The 17,480-nt window shown below is 39.1% G+C and overlaps 1 protein-coding gene across 1 annotated transcript; it reads right to left on the minus strand.

The window, feature by feature from the left end:
* Positions 1-12,635: 12,635 nt before the first annotated feature.
* On the minus strand, positions 12,636-16,243 carry LOC140881700 (eukaryotic translation initiation factor 3 subunit I-like). Its single transcript, XM_073287211.1, has 9 exons — positions 16,084-16,243; positions 15,586-15,795; positions 14,786-15,001; positions 14,544-14,671; positions 14,233-14,352; positions 14,025-14,114; positions 13,752-13,838; positions 13,564-13,643; positions 12,636-12,867 (listed from the first exon to the last, which is right to left on the minus strand). The coding sequence occupies exons 2-9, from the start codon at positions 15,767-15,769 to the stop codon at positions 12,792-12,794; spliced, it is 981 nt and encodes a 326-aa protein (XP_073143312.1). The 5' UTR covers positions 15,770-15,795; positions 16,084-16,243; the 3' UTR covers positions 12,636-12,791.
* Positions 16,244-17,480: the final 1,237 nt, after the last annotated feature.

The raw sequence follows: 17,480 nt of genomic DNA on the forward strand, positions 1-17,480 counted from the left end.
GATAGTGCACTCTGACTGACCATCTGTCTTCGGATGATAGGCAGTACTCAAACTGAGAGTAGTGCCCATCGCACGCTGAACACTCCCCCAGAATCTAGAAGTAAACCTGGGTTCTCGATCGCTGACAACGCTCACAGGTACTCCATGAAGTCGAACGATCTCCTAAATGTACAACCGAGCCATACGATCCACATTGTACTCTCGGCTATATGAAATGAAATGAGCTGACTTGGTGAGTCGGTTCACCACAACCCAGATAGCATCACAGTTCCTCGAGGATACCGGCAAATGGGTCACAAAATCCATCGTGATAAACTCCCATTTCCACTCAGGAATAGGCAGACTGTGAAGCAAACCTCCAGGTCGTCGGTGCTCTGCCTTGACCTGCTGACAGACCAAGCATTTCAAAACATACTGATACACACTGTGTTTCATTCCCTTCCACCAAAATCGAGTACGTAGATCTTTATACATCTTGTTGTTCCCTGGATGAATACTCAACTTAGTGCGATGTTCCTGAGACAAGATCTCCTCTCGCAACTTTTCATCATCCGGAATCACAAGCCTACCAGACAAACACAGAAAACCATCTGACTGATAGTGAAATCCAGACGTACTACCTTCGTTGGCTAGACGAGCCAAATGCTGGGTCTTTGGATCAGACATCTGAGCATCCCGAATCCGCGAATACAAAGTTGGCTCAGATAATACTGCAAACATCTGGATACTCTACATACCTTTCTTGTGCTTGAAGGTATACCCTGAAGAACAACAATCTCCAATCGCACTAGACATCGAACAAGTTTGAAGTGCGGATAGTCGCACCTTGCGACTCAAGGCATCAGCAGTGAGATTAGCAGCTCCCGGATGGTACTTAATCTCGCAATCATAGTACTTAAGCAAGTCCATCCAACGTCTCTGCCTCATGTTCAACTCCGCCTGATTGAAAAAATACATGAGACTCTTGTGGTCGGTGAAGATCTCAAATTTCTCGCCATACAGATAATGACGCCAGATCTTCAAAGCGAACACAATGGCTGTCAACTCCAAATCATGAACTGGATAATTGTCTTCGTGCAACTTCAACTGTCTAGAAGCGTATGCGATCACATGCCCATTCTGAGTCAGGACACAACCTAACCCCTGAAGAGAAGCATATGTGTAAACCACATACCCTCCAGATCCTGACGGTAATGCTAACACCGGTGCAGAAGTCAATCGTCGTCGAAGCTCACAAAAATTCTCACACTCTGAGGACCACTCAAAATCAACACCCTTGCGGGTAAGCTGTGTCAACGGTCGGGTTAGCTGAGAGAAGTTCAAAATAAAGCGACGATAATATCCTGCTAGACCCAAAAAACTACGGATCTCAACAACTGTCGTCGGGCGCGACCAATTAAGCACAACTTCAATCTTGCTTGGATCGACAGAAATTCCCTCCCTGGATATAATATGGCCAAGAAAAACCACTCGATCCATCCAGAACTCACACTTGCTCAGTTTGGCGTACAACTGCTCATCTCGAAGAGTCTGCAGTACCAACCGCAAGTGAGAAACATGCTCGTACGCATTACGCGAATACACCAGGATGTCGTCAATGAAGACCACGACAAACTTGTCCAAATACTAGTTCATCAAATCCATAAATATAGCCGGTGCATTTGTCAAACCAAATGGCATCACTAGAAACTCGTAATGCCCATAGCGAGTACGGAATGCAGTCTTGGCTATGTCCTGATCTCGGACTCTCATCTGATGATACCCAGATCTCAAGTCAATCTTGGAGTAAACCAAAGTACCCTGCAACTGATCAAACAAGTCATCAATACGAGGCAAATGATACTTGTTCTTTACAGTAACTCAGTTCAGCTATCGATAGTCAATGCACAACCGCATAGACTCATTCTTCTTCTTCACAAAAAGAACAGGAGCTCCCCAAGGAGATACACTAGGACGAATGTACCCCTTGTCCAAAAGATCCTGTAATTGATTTTTCAACTCTCGCATCTCTGACGGAGCCAGACGATACGGTGCTCGAGAAATAGGCAAAGTACCCGGCATCAACTCTATGCCAAACTCGACTTCTCTAGCAGGAGGAAAACCAGGAATGTCATCTGGAAATACATCTGGGAATTCATTTACAACCGGAATACTCTCTATCCCAACACTCTCAGCGGACAGATCAACTGCATAGATGAGGTAACCTTCCCCGCCAAACTCTAGAGCTCGACAGGCTCTCAAAGCTGATATCAACGGCATCGGGGGTCGCGCTCCCTCATCATAGAAAAACCAGATATTACTCCCATCCGGATGAAAGCGTACTAATCTCTGATAGCAGTCAACTGAAGCTCGATAGGTAGTCAGCATGTCTATCCCCAGAATACAATCGAAGTCATCCATCGATAGAGCTGTAGTGACCCGCATCGTGATCACCTACTAATCAGAACTTAAGCATGAAATTAATTAATAAAATAATCTTAATCAGAGTAACTGCGGAATCTTAAAATAAAATAATACCAGGTAGGCAAAACCTAGTGGTCAACCCTGCTATCCAGCCTTGGTCACCACCTAACCTCCCTGTCCCCGGGAGAACTACCTGCAACTACCCCATGGAATAGGGCATTCAGCCAACAAAAAATAACTGAACGTGAGCCTAACATGCTCAGTACGAGAGTATGAGTATACACTATTATATGCGCATGAATGCAAATGAATTGGGTACCAAGACACTTAGGTCAAGAAACTAGCTCATAGACCGGGCCCAGGGTATATACCACGATGCGTCGTCGCCTCAGGAGGTGGCTCATATACCCAGTGGATAATGGTGACCAGATACTAGTACATGTGTCCAACCATAAAGGTGACCTGACACAAAACTTACGTATCCAACCATCCACAAACTCGTAGGGTGAGCACCCTACTACAGGATACCTTTAAGGTAAAGGCTCAATATGCTCATGTATGCAACATACAGTCATGACATGTTGTATATAAAGGCATATAAAATATGCAATCATATAATCCATGCAAACACATAATACATGCATACTCAATCTGGATATCTTGAATAATACTTCCGTACCTTACTAAGGCAGATCCTAAAAGCTTCCCATCTAGGTCCAAGCCTATCATGCATCACTACAACATAAATAACCCATGCATTACCTAGCATGTCAAACATCATCTACTAGGCTCTAAAATCCTTAATTAAACTATAGTCTACTCCCTATTTACTATAGGGAAACAAAGCCATACCTTCATCTGTCGTCAGCCCGCTGATGTCGCATGCCCCAGAGCTGGGCATAGCCTAGCTACGACCCCTAGACGCCTCGCCAGAGCTCTGCCGCCTGGCTGCTAGTGCGGACACTGTCTGCTATAAAATATATTATTTCCTACTCCAACTCTTAAATAAAGAGTCCTGAAGCCCTTAAATAGAGCGATTATCGGGAGAGGAGAGGAGAGGAAAAATGCATTTCAAAATGAGAGCCTCGGACCCATTTTTATAGGCCTGGGTTCGGACGGTCCGAACTGGGTTCGGAGGCTCCGAATCGGGCATGATTTCCACGTGTAGAGTGCATTTTTGACACCTCAATCTGGCGGAAGTTCGGACGGCCTGAACTGGGTTCGGAGGCTCCGAACTGCCACTTGTCCGAGCCACTTTTGACACATGGACCCTGCTGAGTTCGGACGGCCCGAACTGGGTTCGGACGGCCCGAAGTGGTTCGGAGGGCCCGAACTAGTCCGTGTGCTCCGAAATATTTTGGTCCTTTCGAAGTCATTTTTGGACCCCCGGGACCTACCCTACCATTTTCGGACGTTCTGGATCTGATTTTCCACTTATTTTCACCAAATAAGGACTCCTTAAACATGTTTTGACACTTTTAAAATTATATATCATTTTTTAACATGTTTAAAATCACTTAATCTTGTAAAATGGAACCGGGATACTACAGAACCATGAGATTCGCTATCAGAATGTTCCCTTCGAACTCTAAAGGACAACTCATCACTAGACGCTTAGCCAAAGTAGATTGGCCCGTCGAAGTAGAAACAGAAACTATTACGTCTAGTGCAATGCATGGAAACTTATGTCTCTTAACAAAACGTGCAGAAATGAAGGAATGAGATGCACCAGTGTCAATAAGTACAAGAGCAGATATATCATATAACAGAAATGTACCTGCGATGACCTTTTTATTCTCCTCCACTGCCTGATCGTGCCTCAAGGCAAACACCTGGCCAGAAGCCCGCGGCTTCAAGTGAGAACTCCCAGCAGGCTGTCCCTGCGACCTCTGCTGAACGGTGGCCTGAGAACCCGATCTCGAACCAGAACCGCCTTCCCCAAATAGTGGACAATCCCTCCGGAGATGACCCACCTCTTCACAACAAAAACAAGCTCCAGAAGCTTTACGGCATTTGTCGGTCGGATGGTTCTTCCCGCAATGGTCGCACTTCTCCTTCTTTCCAAAACGAACAACACCAGCGGAACCAGAGGAAGAAAAAGTAGATCCAAACTTCTTGAAAGACTGAGCACGGGGACCCAAAGAACTCGCAGACCTAGACTAAGAGAATGACTTGTTACGCTGAATGCTATCCTCCGCTTGGTGACAATGTCTCACCAAACCCTCGTAGGTCATATCATCACTGACCGCCACACGATCATGAATCTCCGGGTTAAGGCCCTGAAGGAATAGATTGTACTTCATCTCAGAGCTGTCAGCAATCTCGGGGCAATAGGATAACAGATCGAAGAACTTCTGCTGATACTCCTCAATAGACATGGCTCCCTGACGCAGACTTAGTAACTCACCCACATTCATCTGATGGAGTGCATGAGTAAAATACAGCTTCTGAAAAGTTGTGCGGGACTCGGCCCAAGTGGCAACTCCTCTCGCCGCAACAAAGGATGCAGAAGTGAATCTCCACCACTTCCGGGCTCGCCCATCCAGAAGATAACCAAGTGTCTCCATCTTCTGCTTCTCAGTACAGTGAAACGTCTGAAAATTCGTCTCCATATGATCTAGTCATTTCTCCGCATCCTCCGGAGACTCGCCTCCAACCAAGGGCTTGGGACCCATCTGTAAGAATCGGCGCACACTGAAACGCTAATCATCATGGCGACGATGATGGCTTTCTCGACGATGCTCCCGATTGTCATCGCCCCAACGTCCTCCTATACTGCCATGGCTACTCTGATCACCATGATATGCCATCTATAAAATTACCTCATGGTTATCTCATGCAGAATCTAAATCCCAAGAATACCATGCATGCTCTGATACCATAAATGTAGTTACCCTTACCGAGATCACCTACTAAACAGAACTTAGGCATGCAATTAACTTCATCAAATAGTAAACCAGAAATAAGCTGCGGAAACAAAAAATATTAATACAATCCCAAGAAAAAGAATCTGTAAATACTCAAATAGTAATACAATCAAATCGAAAGTTGTATCAACCCAATACAATAAGAATAAACCCTAGGCGAAGATCCATCTGGCCAACCACTGCCTAGCCCCTCTTGGATCCACCCGCCTCATCCAACCACAAACCTGCCCCATGGAATAGGGTGTCCAAAAACACAAAGTATGAGACGTGAGAATAAAACGCTCAGCACGAGAGTATGAGTATACATGAATGCAAGTGTGCCGTCTACTGACTAGAGGTCAAGAATCAGATGACAAACACAGACCAGAAACTGGTATGTAGCACGTTGTGTCATCGCTTCAGGAGGTGGCTCATATACCGAAAACCAGTGGATACTCCGGACCCAAATCGATGGATGTCCATCCACTAACAGGATAGGGTAAAACCATAATAACAGACATCTCAAAAGAGATAGCTCAAGATGCAAATGTATGCAGCATAAAATCATGTCATATAAATCATGCAGTTACATAATACATGCATACTCAGTTAGGATATCTCGAAAAGTACTTTCGTACCTCAAATACTAGGCAAGCTCTACCGGCTCTAGGTCCACGCCTATAATCCGCACTACATTGTCAAATGATACTAATATCATTATAGTGCTCTAAAAGCCTTAACTAAGCTATTGCATACTCCTAAATATATTTAGGAAGCAAATGTTATACCTGCGTCCGTCGTTAGCCCGTTGCTGTCTCTTGCCTCAAAACTAGGCCACAGCTTCGCTACGACGACTAGATCGCTACGCCATTTCCAGATTCCCAATGGGACGCCTAGAATGCCATAGATCTAAGCTGTAAGACCAAGAAATCGAGAGAAGAGAGGTGAAAGGTATGCCTGAAAATGAATCTCGACACCTCTATTTATAGACACGGAACGGAACGTCCGTTCCTCATCGTTGCATCCGTTTGTCCAACGAACGTTGCTTTCGTTCTCCTTCGTTGCTTTAGATGTCCCATCAAGTGCGTAAGCAATGACACATTCTGATGGCACGAACGTTGCGTCCGATCCCTGGACGTTGCGTCCGTTCCTCCTGACCCTCCGAACCATTTCTGATCATTCTGGGTCTATTTCCGGACTCTGCTAATCCATTAGAAGTCTTCTTAATCATGTTTAACTTAACTAAAATGATTTATTGGAGTGATTAACACTTAATCATCAATTTCGGGTACGGGTTACTATAGTTACCAACTCAGATGAGTTTTGCTCCTACCAAATCTGATTCTTTAATTAGTGGTTCTGCTGAATGTTCCACCACAACCAGATCACAGCGAACCCACACAAAGCCTGTTCATTTGCGTGGCTATCATTGTTATACCGTGCGTTCTTCCTCTTCAAAATCATCCACTGCCCATCCACTTGATATGTTCTTAAGTTCGGATAAATTGTCTGATTTTTATAAAGCTTTCTTCCACAATGTTTCCTCTGTTTTTGAGCCTCATACTTATCCCAGACAGCTGCTATTCCTGAGTGGAAGCAGGCCATGGAGGAGGAGTTGCAAGCCTTGGAAAACAATGGGACTTGGACAGTTGTTTCTCTACCCCCTTGTAAGTTCCTCATTGGTTGTCATTGGGCTTATAAGGTGAAGTGTTTAGCCTATGGAACTTTACATCGATATAAAGCATGATTGGTTGCTAAGTGCTATACTCAACAAGAGGGTGTGGATTATCTTGAGATTTTTTCTCTGGTTGCAAAGTTGGTTACGGTTAAAGTCTTGTTAGCTTTGAGTGCGATTCACAATTGAATTTTGATTCAATTGGATGTGAACAATGCATTTTTGTGTGGTGATTTCTGTGAGGAAGTAGTCATTGCCACCAGAATATTGCAGAAAGGGAGATTTTTTACCACCCAATGATGTTTGCAAATTACATAAATATTTGTATGGCCTCAAGCAAGCCTCAAGGCAATGGTTCTCCAAGTTTTCCTCCACTTTGATAAGTCATGGTTTTGTTCAATCAGAGGCTAATAATTCTTTGTTTACACGTACTCAAGGCTCTGTGTTCCTTGCTCTTTTGGTATATGTTGTCGACATCATTGTGGCAACAAATGATGCTAAAGCAGCAACAGATTTAACAGCTTTTCTCCGCAATTCTTTTGCTTTAAAAGACTTGGGAGCTCTCAAATATTTTTTGAGAATTGAGGTTGCTCATTCTTCTCAAGACATTTCTATTTGTCAGCATCACTATGCTCTCGAGTTACTGACGGATGTAGGTTTTCTTGGTTGTAAGCCTCGCACGACTCCATTGGATGCCAATATGAAACTAAGTCAAGATGATGGTGATATTCTTTCAGACCCCTTGGTGTATCGTCGCTTGATTGGGAAAGTGTTATCTTTTACGATTACTCGCCCCGATTTGTGTTATTCTGTGAATAAGCTTAGTCAGTTTGTATCTGAGTCTCGAACGACACATTTAAAGGCTGCTTACTCTGTCCTTCAATACATTAAAGGGACATTGGGTCAAGACCTTTTCTGCAGTTATGTTTAACCTCTTGCAGTGAGTTTCTTCTCGGATTCTGATTAGTCAGCTTGCGTCGATACAAGACGCTCAACAAGTGGTTTATGTGTATTTCTCGAGGAATCCATGATTTCCTGGCGTTCCAAGAAACAACATACTATCTCTCGTTCCTCCGCTGAGGCTGAATATCGATCCATGGCCAATGCCACTTGTGAGGTGGTTTGGTTTCTGTCTCTTATCCTCGTTTGTATGACCTTGGGGTTCATCTTCGTAAGCCACCAGTTTTATATTCCGATAGTGAAGCTGATATCCACATTGCCTCTAACTCTATGTATCATGAACGTACGAAGCATATTGAACTTGATTGCCATCTTGTAAGAGAAAAACTTCATGCTGGTATCATCAAAATTCTGCATGTCTCCTCCAATGCTCAGCTTGCAGATTTATTCACTAAGTCACTGCTGCCTGTTCATTTAAGTTCTCTCTTAGCCAAGATGGGAGTGCACAACATTCACTCCTCATCTTGAGGGAGAGTTGTAACGCCCAGAAATTCGCCACGTAAATCCGCATGCATAACTAGGAGATTTAATAATTTTAAAATAACGTGAAAATGTGTTAAATTGCTTTTATGGGATATTATGTGAATTATGTGATTTAGTTGCATGTTTTAAATATTATTGCGGCATTTAAACCCCTAGGTTTTAATTTATGAGTTTAATTGAGAAAGTTATTTTATGATCGTGTAAGTGGGACCGTGGACGAACGAGATATTAGTTTTCACCCAAAATATTTTATGAGATTTTTAGGAGCCTCAAAATATTATTTTATGGTAAGATTTTAAGAAAATTATGGTATTTATATGTATGTATATTTATATGTTCGTTTTTACCCAAAATAAGTCATTTTAATGACTTTTATTAACCTTTAAAAATCTTTTTATTTTATATTTCGGAATTTAAGGTTAAATATCAGATTTATGATTGTGTTTAAGAGTTTTAAGCTATTTAATTAGTTTAATAATTAGCTATTATCCTAAACTTGTTTTTATTAAAGAATTAACCTAAACCCTACCCCTTAACCTACGTAAAAACCTTCTAGCCGCCTCCCTCATCCTTTTTCCCCATCTCTCACGTTCTCTAGCAGAGAACTTATCCACCATAGCCGAGCTTTCAAGGTTTTTATTTTAGTTTGGAGATTTGTTCGTCTCGAAGGGCCGTGCGCGTGACATAAACATTATTTCTTGCTAATAATTATCAAGGCACGTTCGAATCCCTTTTTGCTCACCATTTAAATCATAGTACACTGATTTATGCATAAAAGATTTGATGTTGCATGTGTATTTAATTTCAGAATGAAAATTTTCATGAAAATGAGTAGTTATTCACGTTTTTATGACATGATGGCTTGTTTTTGCAAGTTTCTGATCCAAGGGCTGCTCGAGAGGCTAACCAATGGTTCAAGGGTCGAGATAAGGTCCTTAGGGTCTGTTTTGGATGGGTGGTTCAGGCTGGAAATGGCTGGAACCGAGGCATATCTCCTGATACGCAACAGATTGCGCAGGTTGAGCGAGGTTGGGAGATTGGATCGTTCGCGGTCCACAGGGCATTTTTTAGGGTGATTCTAGTTGGGTTAGAACCCCAAGACCTTGAGAAAGCTTTTCCATGTAGTTCCCCGACCTGTGGTGACCGGAGCTGGGCGGCCGATCGGCCGAAATGCGGTGGTCGCGTTCTGCACGCGAGCAGAAACTAGAGTGTGATTGTTTTGGTTTGTTCTCCTTCTACAGAGATCCGTTTGAGGTCAAATTTATTGGGTTAGAACCCCCTGGATGTTGGCTAAGTATGAGCGGTGGTTTCATGGTCAAAAGTGGCCTGAGAAGGCAACACGATCAGATTTTCTGAAGCCGCTCAGGGCTGCTTAGAGTTGGGTTTAGGGAGAGGTAAGCTAGGGTTGTGTCTTGTGTTCTGGCGGGTCGGGCTTGACTTTTTGGGTCCGGGTCTGGTCTAAAATATAATGGGTCAAGTTATTTTGGTCAGGGTTTGGGTTATATTAGTTGGGCTCGGGTATTTTTATTTTAAATTAAATAAGAGTTTAAGTAGTTAATTAATGGGTTGAGCTTGACTAATTAATTAATTGAATTAATTTTATGGGCTTAAAAAATTATTGAAGTGAGCCCACTAATTTGTCATGGGCCGTGTGATCAATGAGAATTATTGGGCCAAGTTGTGTCGAGTTTAGAAATTTTGTCGGTCTAATTTATAAGTTAATGGTTAGTTAAGAATTTTATTAATTTAATTTTAAGTTAATTAGTTAATGGGCTTAAATTACGTTTATAAGTGAGCCCATTAGTTTCTTATGGGCCTGGGGGCCATGAAGCTTAATGGGCCAGGTCAGGTTGGGCTTTAGGGTTTTTGAGCCAGTTAAAGTCTAGTGGTCAGCAGGTCGAACAAGTTCTTGGAAAAATAAATGAACCGTAAATATATATTTAATTCATGCATGTATTTTATTAGTTATATAAGTATGATTTTTAAGAAATAAATTATGTATATATTTACGGGCAAATTTTCATGGAATAAAGAAATAAATGAGAATTTTAAGTTCATGCATCATTAAGAATTTTCATGATAAGTTTAAGAGCATGTTATGAAAAATATTTTTATGGAAGTTGAAGTGAAGGTGGAAAGTGATGTGGTTGGAGGCCGGGATACCTGGGCCCAGTGACCTTCCTAATGATGTATAAATATGATGAGCTTATGGATCCAGCTGAGAGGGTTGGTGAAATGGCAGCATAGAGGTGAAAACCCCACCGCCGCGTACATTGGTTTTTAGATTGATCAATCGCTTAATATGAGGTCAGCGGCATGGAAACGACCTGTTGAGAACTAAAAAAACATGATAAGTCATTTTTATGAGAATTATGAAGTATGATGATTTATGTTATTGCATGATGATTAAGCTGTATAATTAGTTATTTCATGTTTATATGCATATAATTTTAAGATCATGCACGTATAATTATTATTCACGTATTTTATATGATGTGTGCTTGTGTGTGGTTTCATTTTGTTATGTAAGAATAGAACGTGTTGAGCCTCTAGGCTCACTAGATTTAAATGGCGCAGGGATTATGTGTTCCCGACTAGCGGCGAGGGCGTATGAGTATCCAGACGGCTAGAACCCGTGACCATTGCTCTAGGATGATTTTTATGTTGAGATTTAGAACATTTGTTTCCACACATGTTTATTATGTCAGATTTTTGTGTATGCATGGATTTTAGATTTAAGTATTTATTTTCTAAAGTTGCATGGATTTTTGTGAAAGAATTATTATTTAGAAATTTTAATATGGAATAATTATAAATGATTATTTAGTAATTAATTTTAAGTATTTAGTTGAATGTGTATATTCTTATTGTATTTATTGTGCATGTATATTAAATTTAATAAAGTTATTTTAAAGTATAATATATATATATGTATGGTCATATATATATATATATATATATATATATATATATATATATATATATTTATATTCATTATTTTATAGTTGAAAAAAAAAATCAATAGGAGTTTTAGGACGTTTCAGGAGTATTAAAATATATACATATTTCTTTCCTACGTGTTAGGTGTTGACGTGTACTAAAGGATAAATATATAAGAGTTGTTCTCTTATCAAATCAATTAGTAATTGTAAAAATATTCATTATACAAATATATGAGATGAATGTTTTTCTCTCGTCTGCCCATCTTATCTATTCGTAAAATAATATATTTTCAAATATACAGTCAGCCAGGTATGTCATTTGTTTGTATCATAACCTGAATTTCTAAACAATGGGATAGGCTATCTACCATCCGACGATATAATTTTGATTACTTTTGTACAAACCAACCAAAAAACACTACAAACTATATACATTTTCACAAGTAAATAAAGAAATTTTCATTATTTTTAGGCGATGTTATCCGTTGATAAGTCTTTACAGCAAACAAACAAAAATAGTAAATTACCACCTCCTCGCCTGATACAACAATGCAGATTTCACTAGAGAATTGAAGGAAGAAAATATACCAATGGTCCCATTGTTTAATGTTACCGACTAAAGTAGTAGATGCCAACTAAAACACTTTTGCGCTTAAGTCAAAATTTTCTGGAAAAAAAAAAAAAAAAAAAAAAAAACTGACCAATATTTTGTATAAGAAAAACTCAAAAGCGATCTCAAACACCACTGAGGGTATCATCATGGCCAACGCTCTGTTTTATGCTATTTTATAAAATTTCAATGACTTTATGTATTACTAGCTTCAAACTATTGCTTGGTGAAGTTTAATATGTGAAAGGCGACTTCAATATTTATGATATATTTATTATTGAGGCTGAATCGTTATTGATGCTTGCCTGAGTCTACTTCACGGTTTGAATTTCGAGTTAGACATTTTTGTTAGTTTAAAATTAGATCACTTCCCATGAGTTCTGAAATAATATTTAAATTTTTGGTAAATTAAATTCAACCTGCAATTTGAACTCATTTCAAGTATAATATTAATTACTAATTGAACTGTCCACACACTTCTTGGTCACATCTACACCACGAGAAATACCAGCATGCATGAGAAGCTATCTCCATGTTACCTGCCACTCTTTGGAGTACAAAATGAACCCTTCACATGGACACTTTCTAACAAAAACCAAGCAGTACAAGTAAATAAAGGAGAAAATTGGATTCCCTATCAATTCTATGACTCGATATTAAATATTACTGGCAATCTTGCATAGTGATGTTAATATCAACGGAATTGGAGTCTTGAAATCCCAAAAAAAAAAAAAAGAAAACAAAATGCAGTTATAACATATGAAGTAAATTTAAGTGACACAAAGAAGAACGCCATTCCTGATGCCGCTTGACTAAATTTTGATGCTAAAGTAATCTGGATCAAAATGGTGTAATCTCACGTATCCATCTTCACCTCCACTTGAGAAACTATAGACAGAATCAGACCAAGAGCCACAAAAATATTGAGTTAAACGTAGCACAGATATTTTGGGAGTGCCAAACAAATGTAAAATCAGTAATTAGCAGTGGATCCCAAAGCAAAGATTCAGCAGAAACACAGAAAAACATAACAAACCTAGAAATTTGTTTGGCACTGAACATGTGCCAAGACCTTGAACTTCTTACCAAGGTCAGATTTTTCTTTATTTTTCTCCATCGCTAATTGATTTTAGGAATAGTTCAGTTTGGGTTGGCCTCGTCAATTGGTATAGGGGGTTCTACCAGTTGAACAAACTAATAATTTTATGGAGTTACTAGACACAACTCAGAAGTCATTGTTAGTTGCGACCAATGACAATAAAGGAAAAAAGGATAAGGAGGGAATAAGAAGATGGGGAAAAGCACATAAAAATGAAAATATCTAGAGCATGCAAAGTCGTAGATCATAATGTGGAAGATCCTTCAAACAAAATTATCACAGGTTTCATACATACAACAGTAACTATTTTAATTATCACAGGTTTAATATATAAAAGTATAAAACAGTAATTATTTTACTATTTATATGTGACTGGGAACTGTGGATTTTTTCGAGTGGAATAAACGGGTTTCCTGTAGAACATATTAACATGCAGCGGGAGCTCAAACAAGAATATTAGCAAGGAAATAAGATTCCAATCTCACCTTTTCCCATCTGGATTAAAAGCCAATGCATTTATTGGTCCAAAATGACCTTTTACACCCCCGATTTCCTCTTGAAGGATCTAGACACAATGCAAGTGAAGAACAAAAAATTTTATTAGAGACCTGTACATCCTCATTCTCCATCTGCATTACATGTTTAGATTCAAACATCAAAAGAAGGATATTACCTTGTGATAGAACTTGGCCTCAAATTTTCCAGCACGATGATCAGTGGTGGTGACAGCAGATGCATCCTGACCACCTCCAAGGACAACCTAAGAAACCCATGAAACAGACGAAATCAAAAGAAAGTGAATGACCAGTTAACGCATGTTGGTAGCCATATCTCAGAGCTGCAAGTTTCATCTGCATCTGCGAGTAATGAACTAAGAACACGTACAATCTAAGTCAAATAACAGCCAAAATTGACGGCACTAGATGGTCCATTCTACGGTACTTACATGGTCCAGAAGTGGAGACATCGTAACTGCGTTGACTGGTCGCTCAGTCAAATAGGTCTTGATGAGCGTCAGAGTCCTTGTATCCCAAAGCTAATAAATGAGTAGCAATCAGTTATCAACATTGAAAATAATATACATGTGTGTGTGCATGCAAGGAGTGCAGCATTAGATAAAAAGATGGAAGGAGGAGACAAAAAGACTAGCATACCTTTGCTGATTTGTCTAGAGAACCGGTCAGGAAATGTGAACTATCAGCTGATTTTGAAAGAGATGTAATAGCTCTTTTGTGGCCATCCTCCTTGTCAGACTCCTCAAGTAATTTCCCCGTCTGCATTTTGAAAAGGGAAAAAAGCAATTGGCAGCATATTATTCAAAGAAATACCTCTGAAAGTAAACAACACGCAAACAAAACTTTGAAGAGAAATTGATCTCTTGGCATTACTTTTCTGCAGTATATTTTGATTTATCATCACAAACCATAGATTTCATATAAATCAAACACCTTCAGGAGAAAACAACCTCGGAATCCCAAATTCGTATTATTGAATCTTCGCCAGCACTAACGACAGTCTTGTTCAGAGGCCCCCAAACTGCTCTGTTAATTCTTCCTGTGGGTCCCTTGAGAATGAGAATGGATTCGCCGGTTTCTGCATTTCCACAGAAGTATAAGTTTTCCAATTAAGTTGGATCGGAAAGCACTAAAGATGTGAGCCTTTATAAAATAAAAAAAAAAAAGAAAAGAACAAGCATGATAAACTCACGATCATCGGGGTCTCTTGCAATTCGTTTGATGTGAATAGCAGATGGCAATCCCATGAAAGGATCGGTCGTTATAACTGCAAGCTTATCACCAACTGCATAATCAACTGATCTAGCAGGTGAATCAAAATTGAATGTGAAAAACGGAGTTCCTGTCTGGACATCCCATAGCTTTGCGGTCTGATCCGCACTTCCAGTGATAAGTCTGGTTGAATCCCCTACAGACAATAGAAATAATATTTCATCTAGTCTCACACAAATGATATAGTATGCTATCCAGCTGAAGAAGAAATACCACACCTCTCTACCTCGATCTCATGTTCCACTTATTTCAAGATGTATGTAGCACATATACTCAAGTGCTTGTGGGGTGACTAAGAGAGAAGACTTGGAGAGCAAATAAGCCCAGTTGAATACATAACTCTCCATCACACCAAAAAAATACTAGCTTAAAAGTTATCATAATGGTACTTCAATAAATAGCAATACATTAAACTTTTGCAGAAAATGTCGTGAACTTCAAACTGCATTTGAGTGCATCTATGCCTTTTGATGTGTTTGGGTAGGGGTTGTAGGGGGGTGGATTTGGGGTGGGGACAGACAAGAAGTCAAGATACAATTGCTCATAATCGAGATCATAGAATGTTCAACTTGAAAATCCTAGAAAAGAGTCAACTTTAAACTAATCACTCTTACCCTCTCTCTCACCCTTGCTTACTCGTTTACAAGAAAATCGAAAAAGGCATACAAGATACAACACAATCTAAAAAGCTATAGAAGTAGAGAGAGATGAATAACTAACTGGATACATCACAGGACCAAACAGCCCCATTATGGCCACGGTAAGTGCCAAGCCGCTCTCCATTATCGGCAAACCACACAGTGGGATTGTGGTCTTTGGCGCATGAGAAGAGCAAATCCCCCTCCCTGTTGTACTTCAGAAATGTTAGAGGCCTCTCGTGTCCTTTCATCAGTATGGGCCTCATTTTTAGTCTTTCAAATTTCAATATCGCTGCAAAAATTTGGAACAAAAGCCAAACAAGAATATGTTCAAGTCAATACTCTGAATAAATAATATCCTAATCAGAATTATGAAAACAAAATATTTAGCCTTTCAAATATGATTTATTCGTAACTTGAAATTGTTTTTAGACACGAAATTACAACATTTAAAATATAGCAACAAACATATAAGATTCAAAAGTATCAAAGTTGAAGCAATATAAATTCAAACCAAGGAAACAATTAAAAAAAAACCCCGAAAACAAGGGTAGAAAATTATTAGGGTTCTCGATTATACCTCGGGAATGGCCTAAATTGAGCCGGAAAAAGCTCGATCCTTCAATTCCTAGGTTACTCTTGGCTCCACAATCCCAAATGAAAGCAATCGTGGAGATTTGGAAGACGCAATCGTGGAGATTTGGAAGACGCAGGGTTTTACCACAGGAAGAAGGTTTTGGGCTCGTAATCGTCAGGCCCATTTACAACCTTATAACTTCACTATTTTGTTTTAATTTAATTATTTAATTAAAAAACTTCGATTAAAATTTTTTAGGAAATAAAATTATTACTACTTCTATAATATGTTGGTCAAATTAATTTACTACAAAACTGTGCCATATTTTCCATATTGCATTTTTATTATTGAGAACACAATAATTATATTATTGTTAATTTGCTCCTTTTTTTTCTATCATTTAGCATAATACATTTTTCACATGCAGTACTTGGAAATAGAATATGTATTTTTACGTATATCACATTAAATTTTTACGTTTATATGAAAATTATTAGTAATATCCACATGTTTATTTCAACTACCATTACTTTTACAAAACCCAAATATAAATATAAATTAAGTACACCTTTTTGATTTTGTGTAGATACAAACATGTCCGGTGCAATTACATCGACTTGACTGAAAAAATGTAATAATGTGACTTCTCGTTTATTTCAACTTACCTTAAAGATATTAACCTGATAGGAGATCTAACAATCCATGAGTTGTTATGTCAGCATTATGATATTAATTATGCATATATATTGAGATGTACGGGGTTAATTGCATCAACACTCCCTGTGAATAATAAAAAAAGCAAAAAAAAAACACCCTATGTAAAATTAATAGCATGTTAGACCCTATGTTTTAAAAAAAATTAGCATAAAAACCTCTATCAGAGGGTATAAATGTATCCGAGTTTGTATAACATAGGGGTAAAATGTGCTACGTTTTAAAAACCTGAAGGATGTTTTAGCCTATTAATATTTCTTAGGAGGTTTTATGTCTTTTAGACTTTTTTACATGAGAGATTAATGAAAATAGCCCTGAGATGTACACCCTCAAATGAATGATTTGGATACTACCCAAATATTCTCATTGACAGACTTCTAACCATTCAACCACAGGAATTCAAAATTTAACTGTTAGTTACAATTTCCAAAGCTAATAAACTCGCCAACAAGTACGAAAGGTAAATGATAGAAAAAAAGGGTAAATTCGCATTCAATACCTAAACCCGAACACATATATATGTTTAGTCCCCTGTCAGAAAAGAGTAACACTCTTGTGAAACTGTCTCACGGATCTTTATCCGTGAGATGGGTCAACCCAAAACAAAAATTCAACCCGGTCCAAGTGTAAATTTGGCCCATATTTTAATCCCCTCTCTTACCCAATTTGTCGCCTAACTCATGCCC

The sequence above is a fragment of the Henckelia pumila genome, chromosome 2 (assembly GCF_033568475.1).
Source record: "Henckelia pumila isolate YLH828 chromosome 2, ASM3356847v2, whole genome shotgun sequence".
Classification (NCBI taxonomy): domain Eukaryota; kingdom Viridiplantae; phylum Streptophyta; class Magnoliopsida; order Lamiales; family Gesneriaceae; genus Henckelia; species Henckelia pumila.

Excerpts from the sequence above, each read along its gene's own strand:
- LOC140881700 (XM_073287211.1), bottom strand. The coding sequence starts at position 15,769 with ATGAGGCCCATACTGATGAAAGGACACGAGAGGCCTCTAACATTTCTG. Across the intron at positions 15,002-15,585 it reads TTGGTCCTGTGATGTATCCA|GGGATTCAACCAGACTTATC; the intron begins GTTAGTTATTCA and ends TATTGTCTGTAG. Across the intron at positions 14,115-14,232 it reads CTCTAGACAAATCAGCAAAG|CTTTGGGATACAAGGACTCT; the intron begins GTATGCTAGTCT and ends CTCATTTATTAG.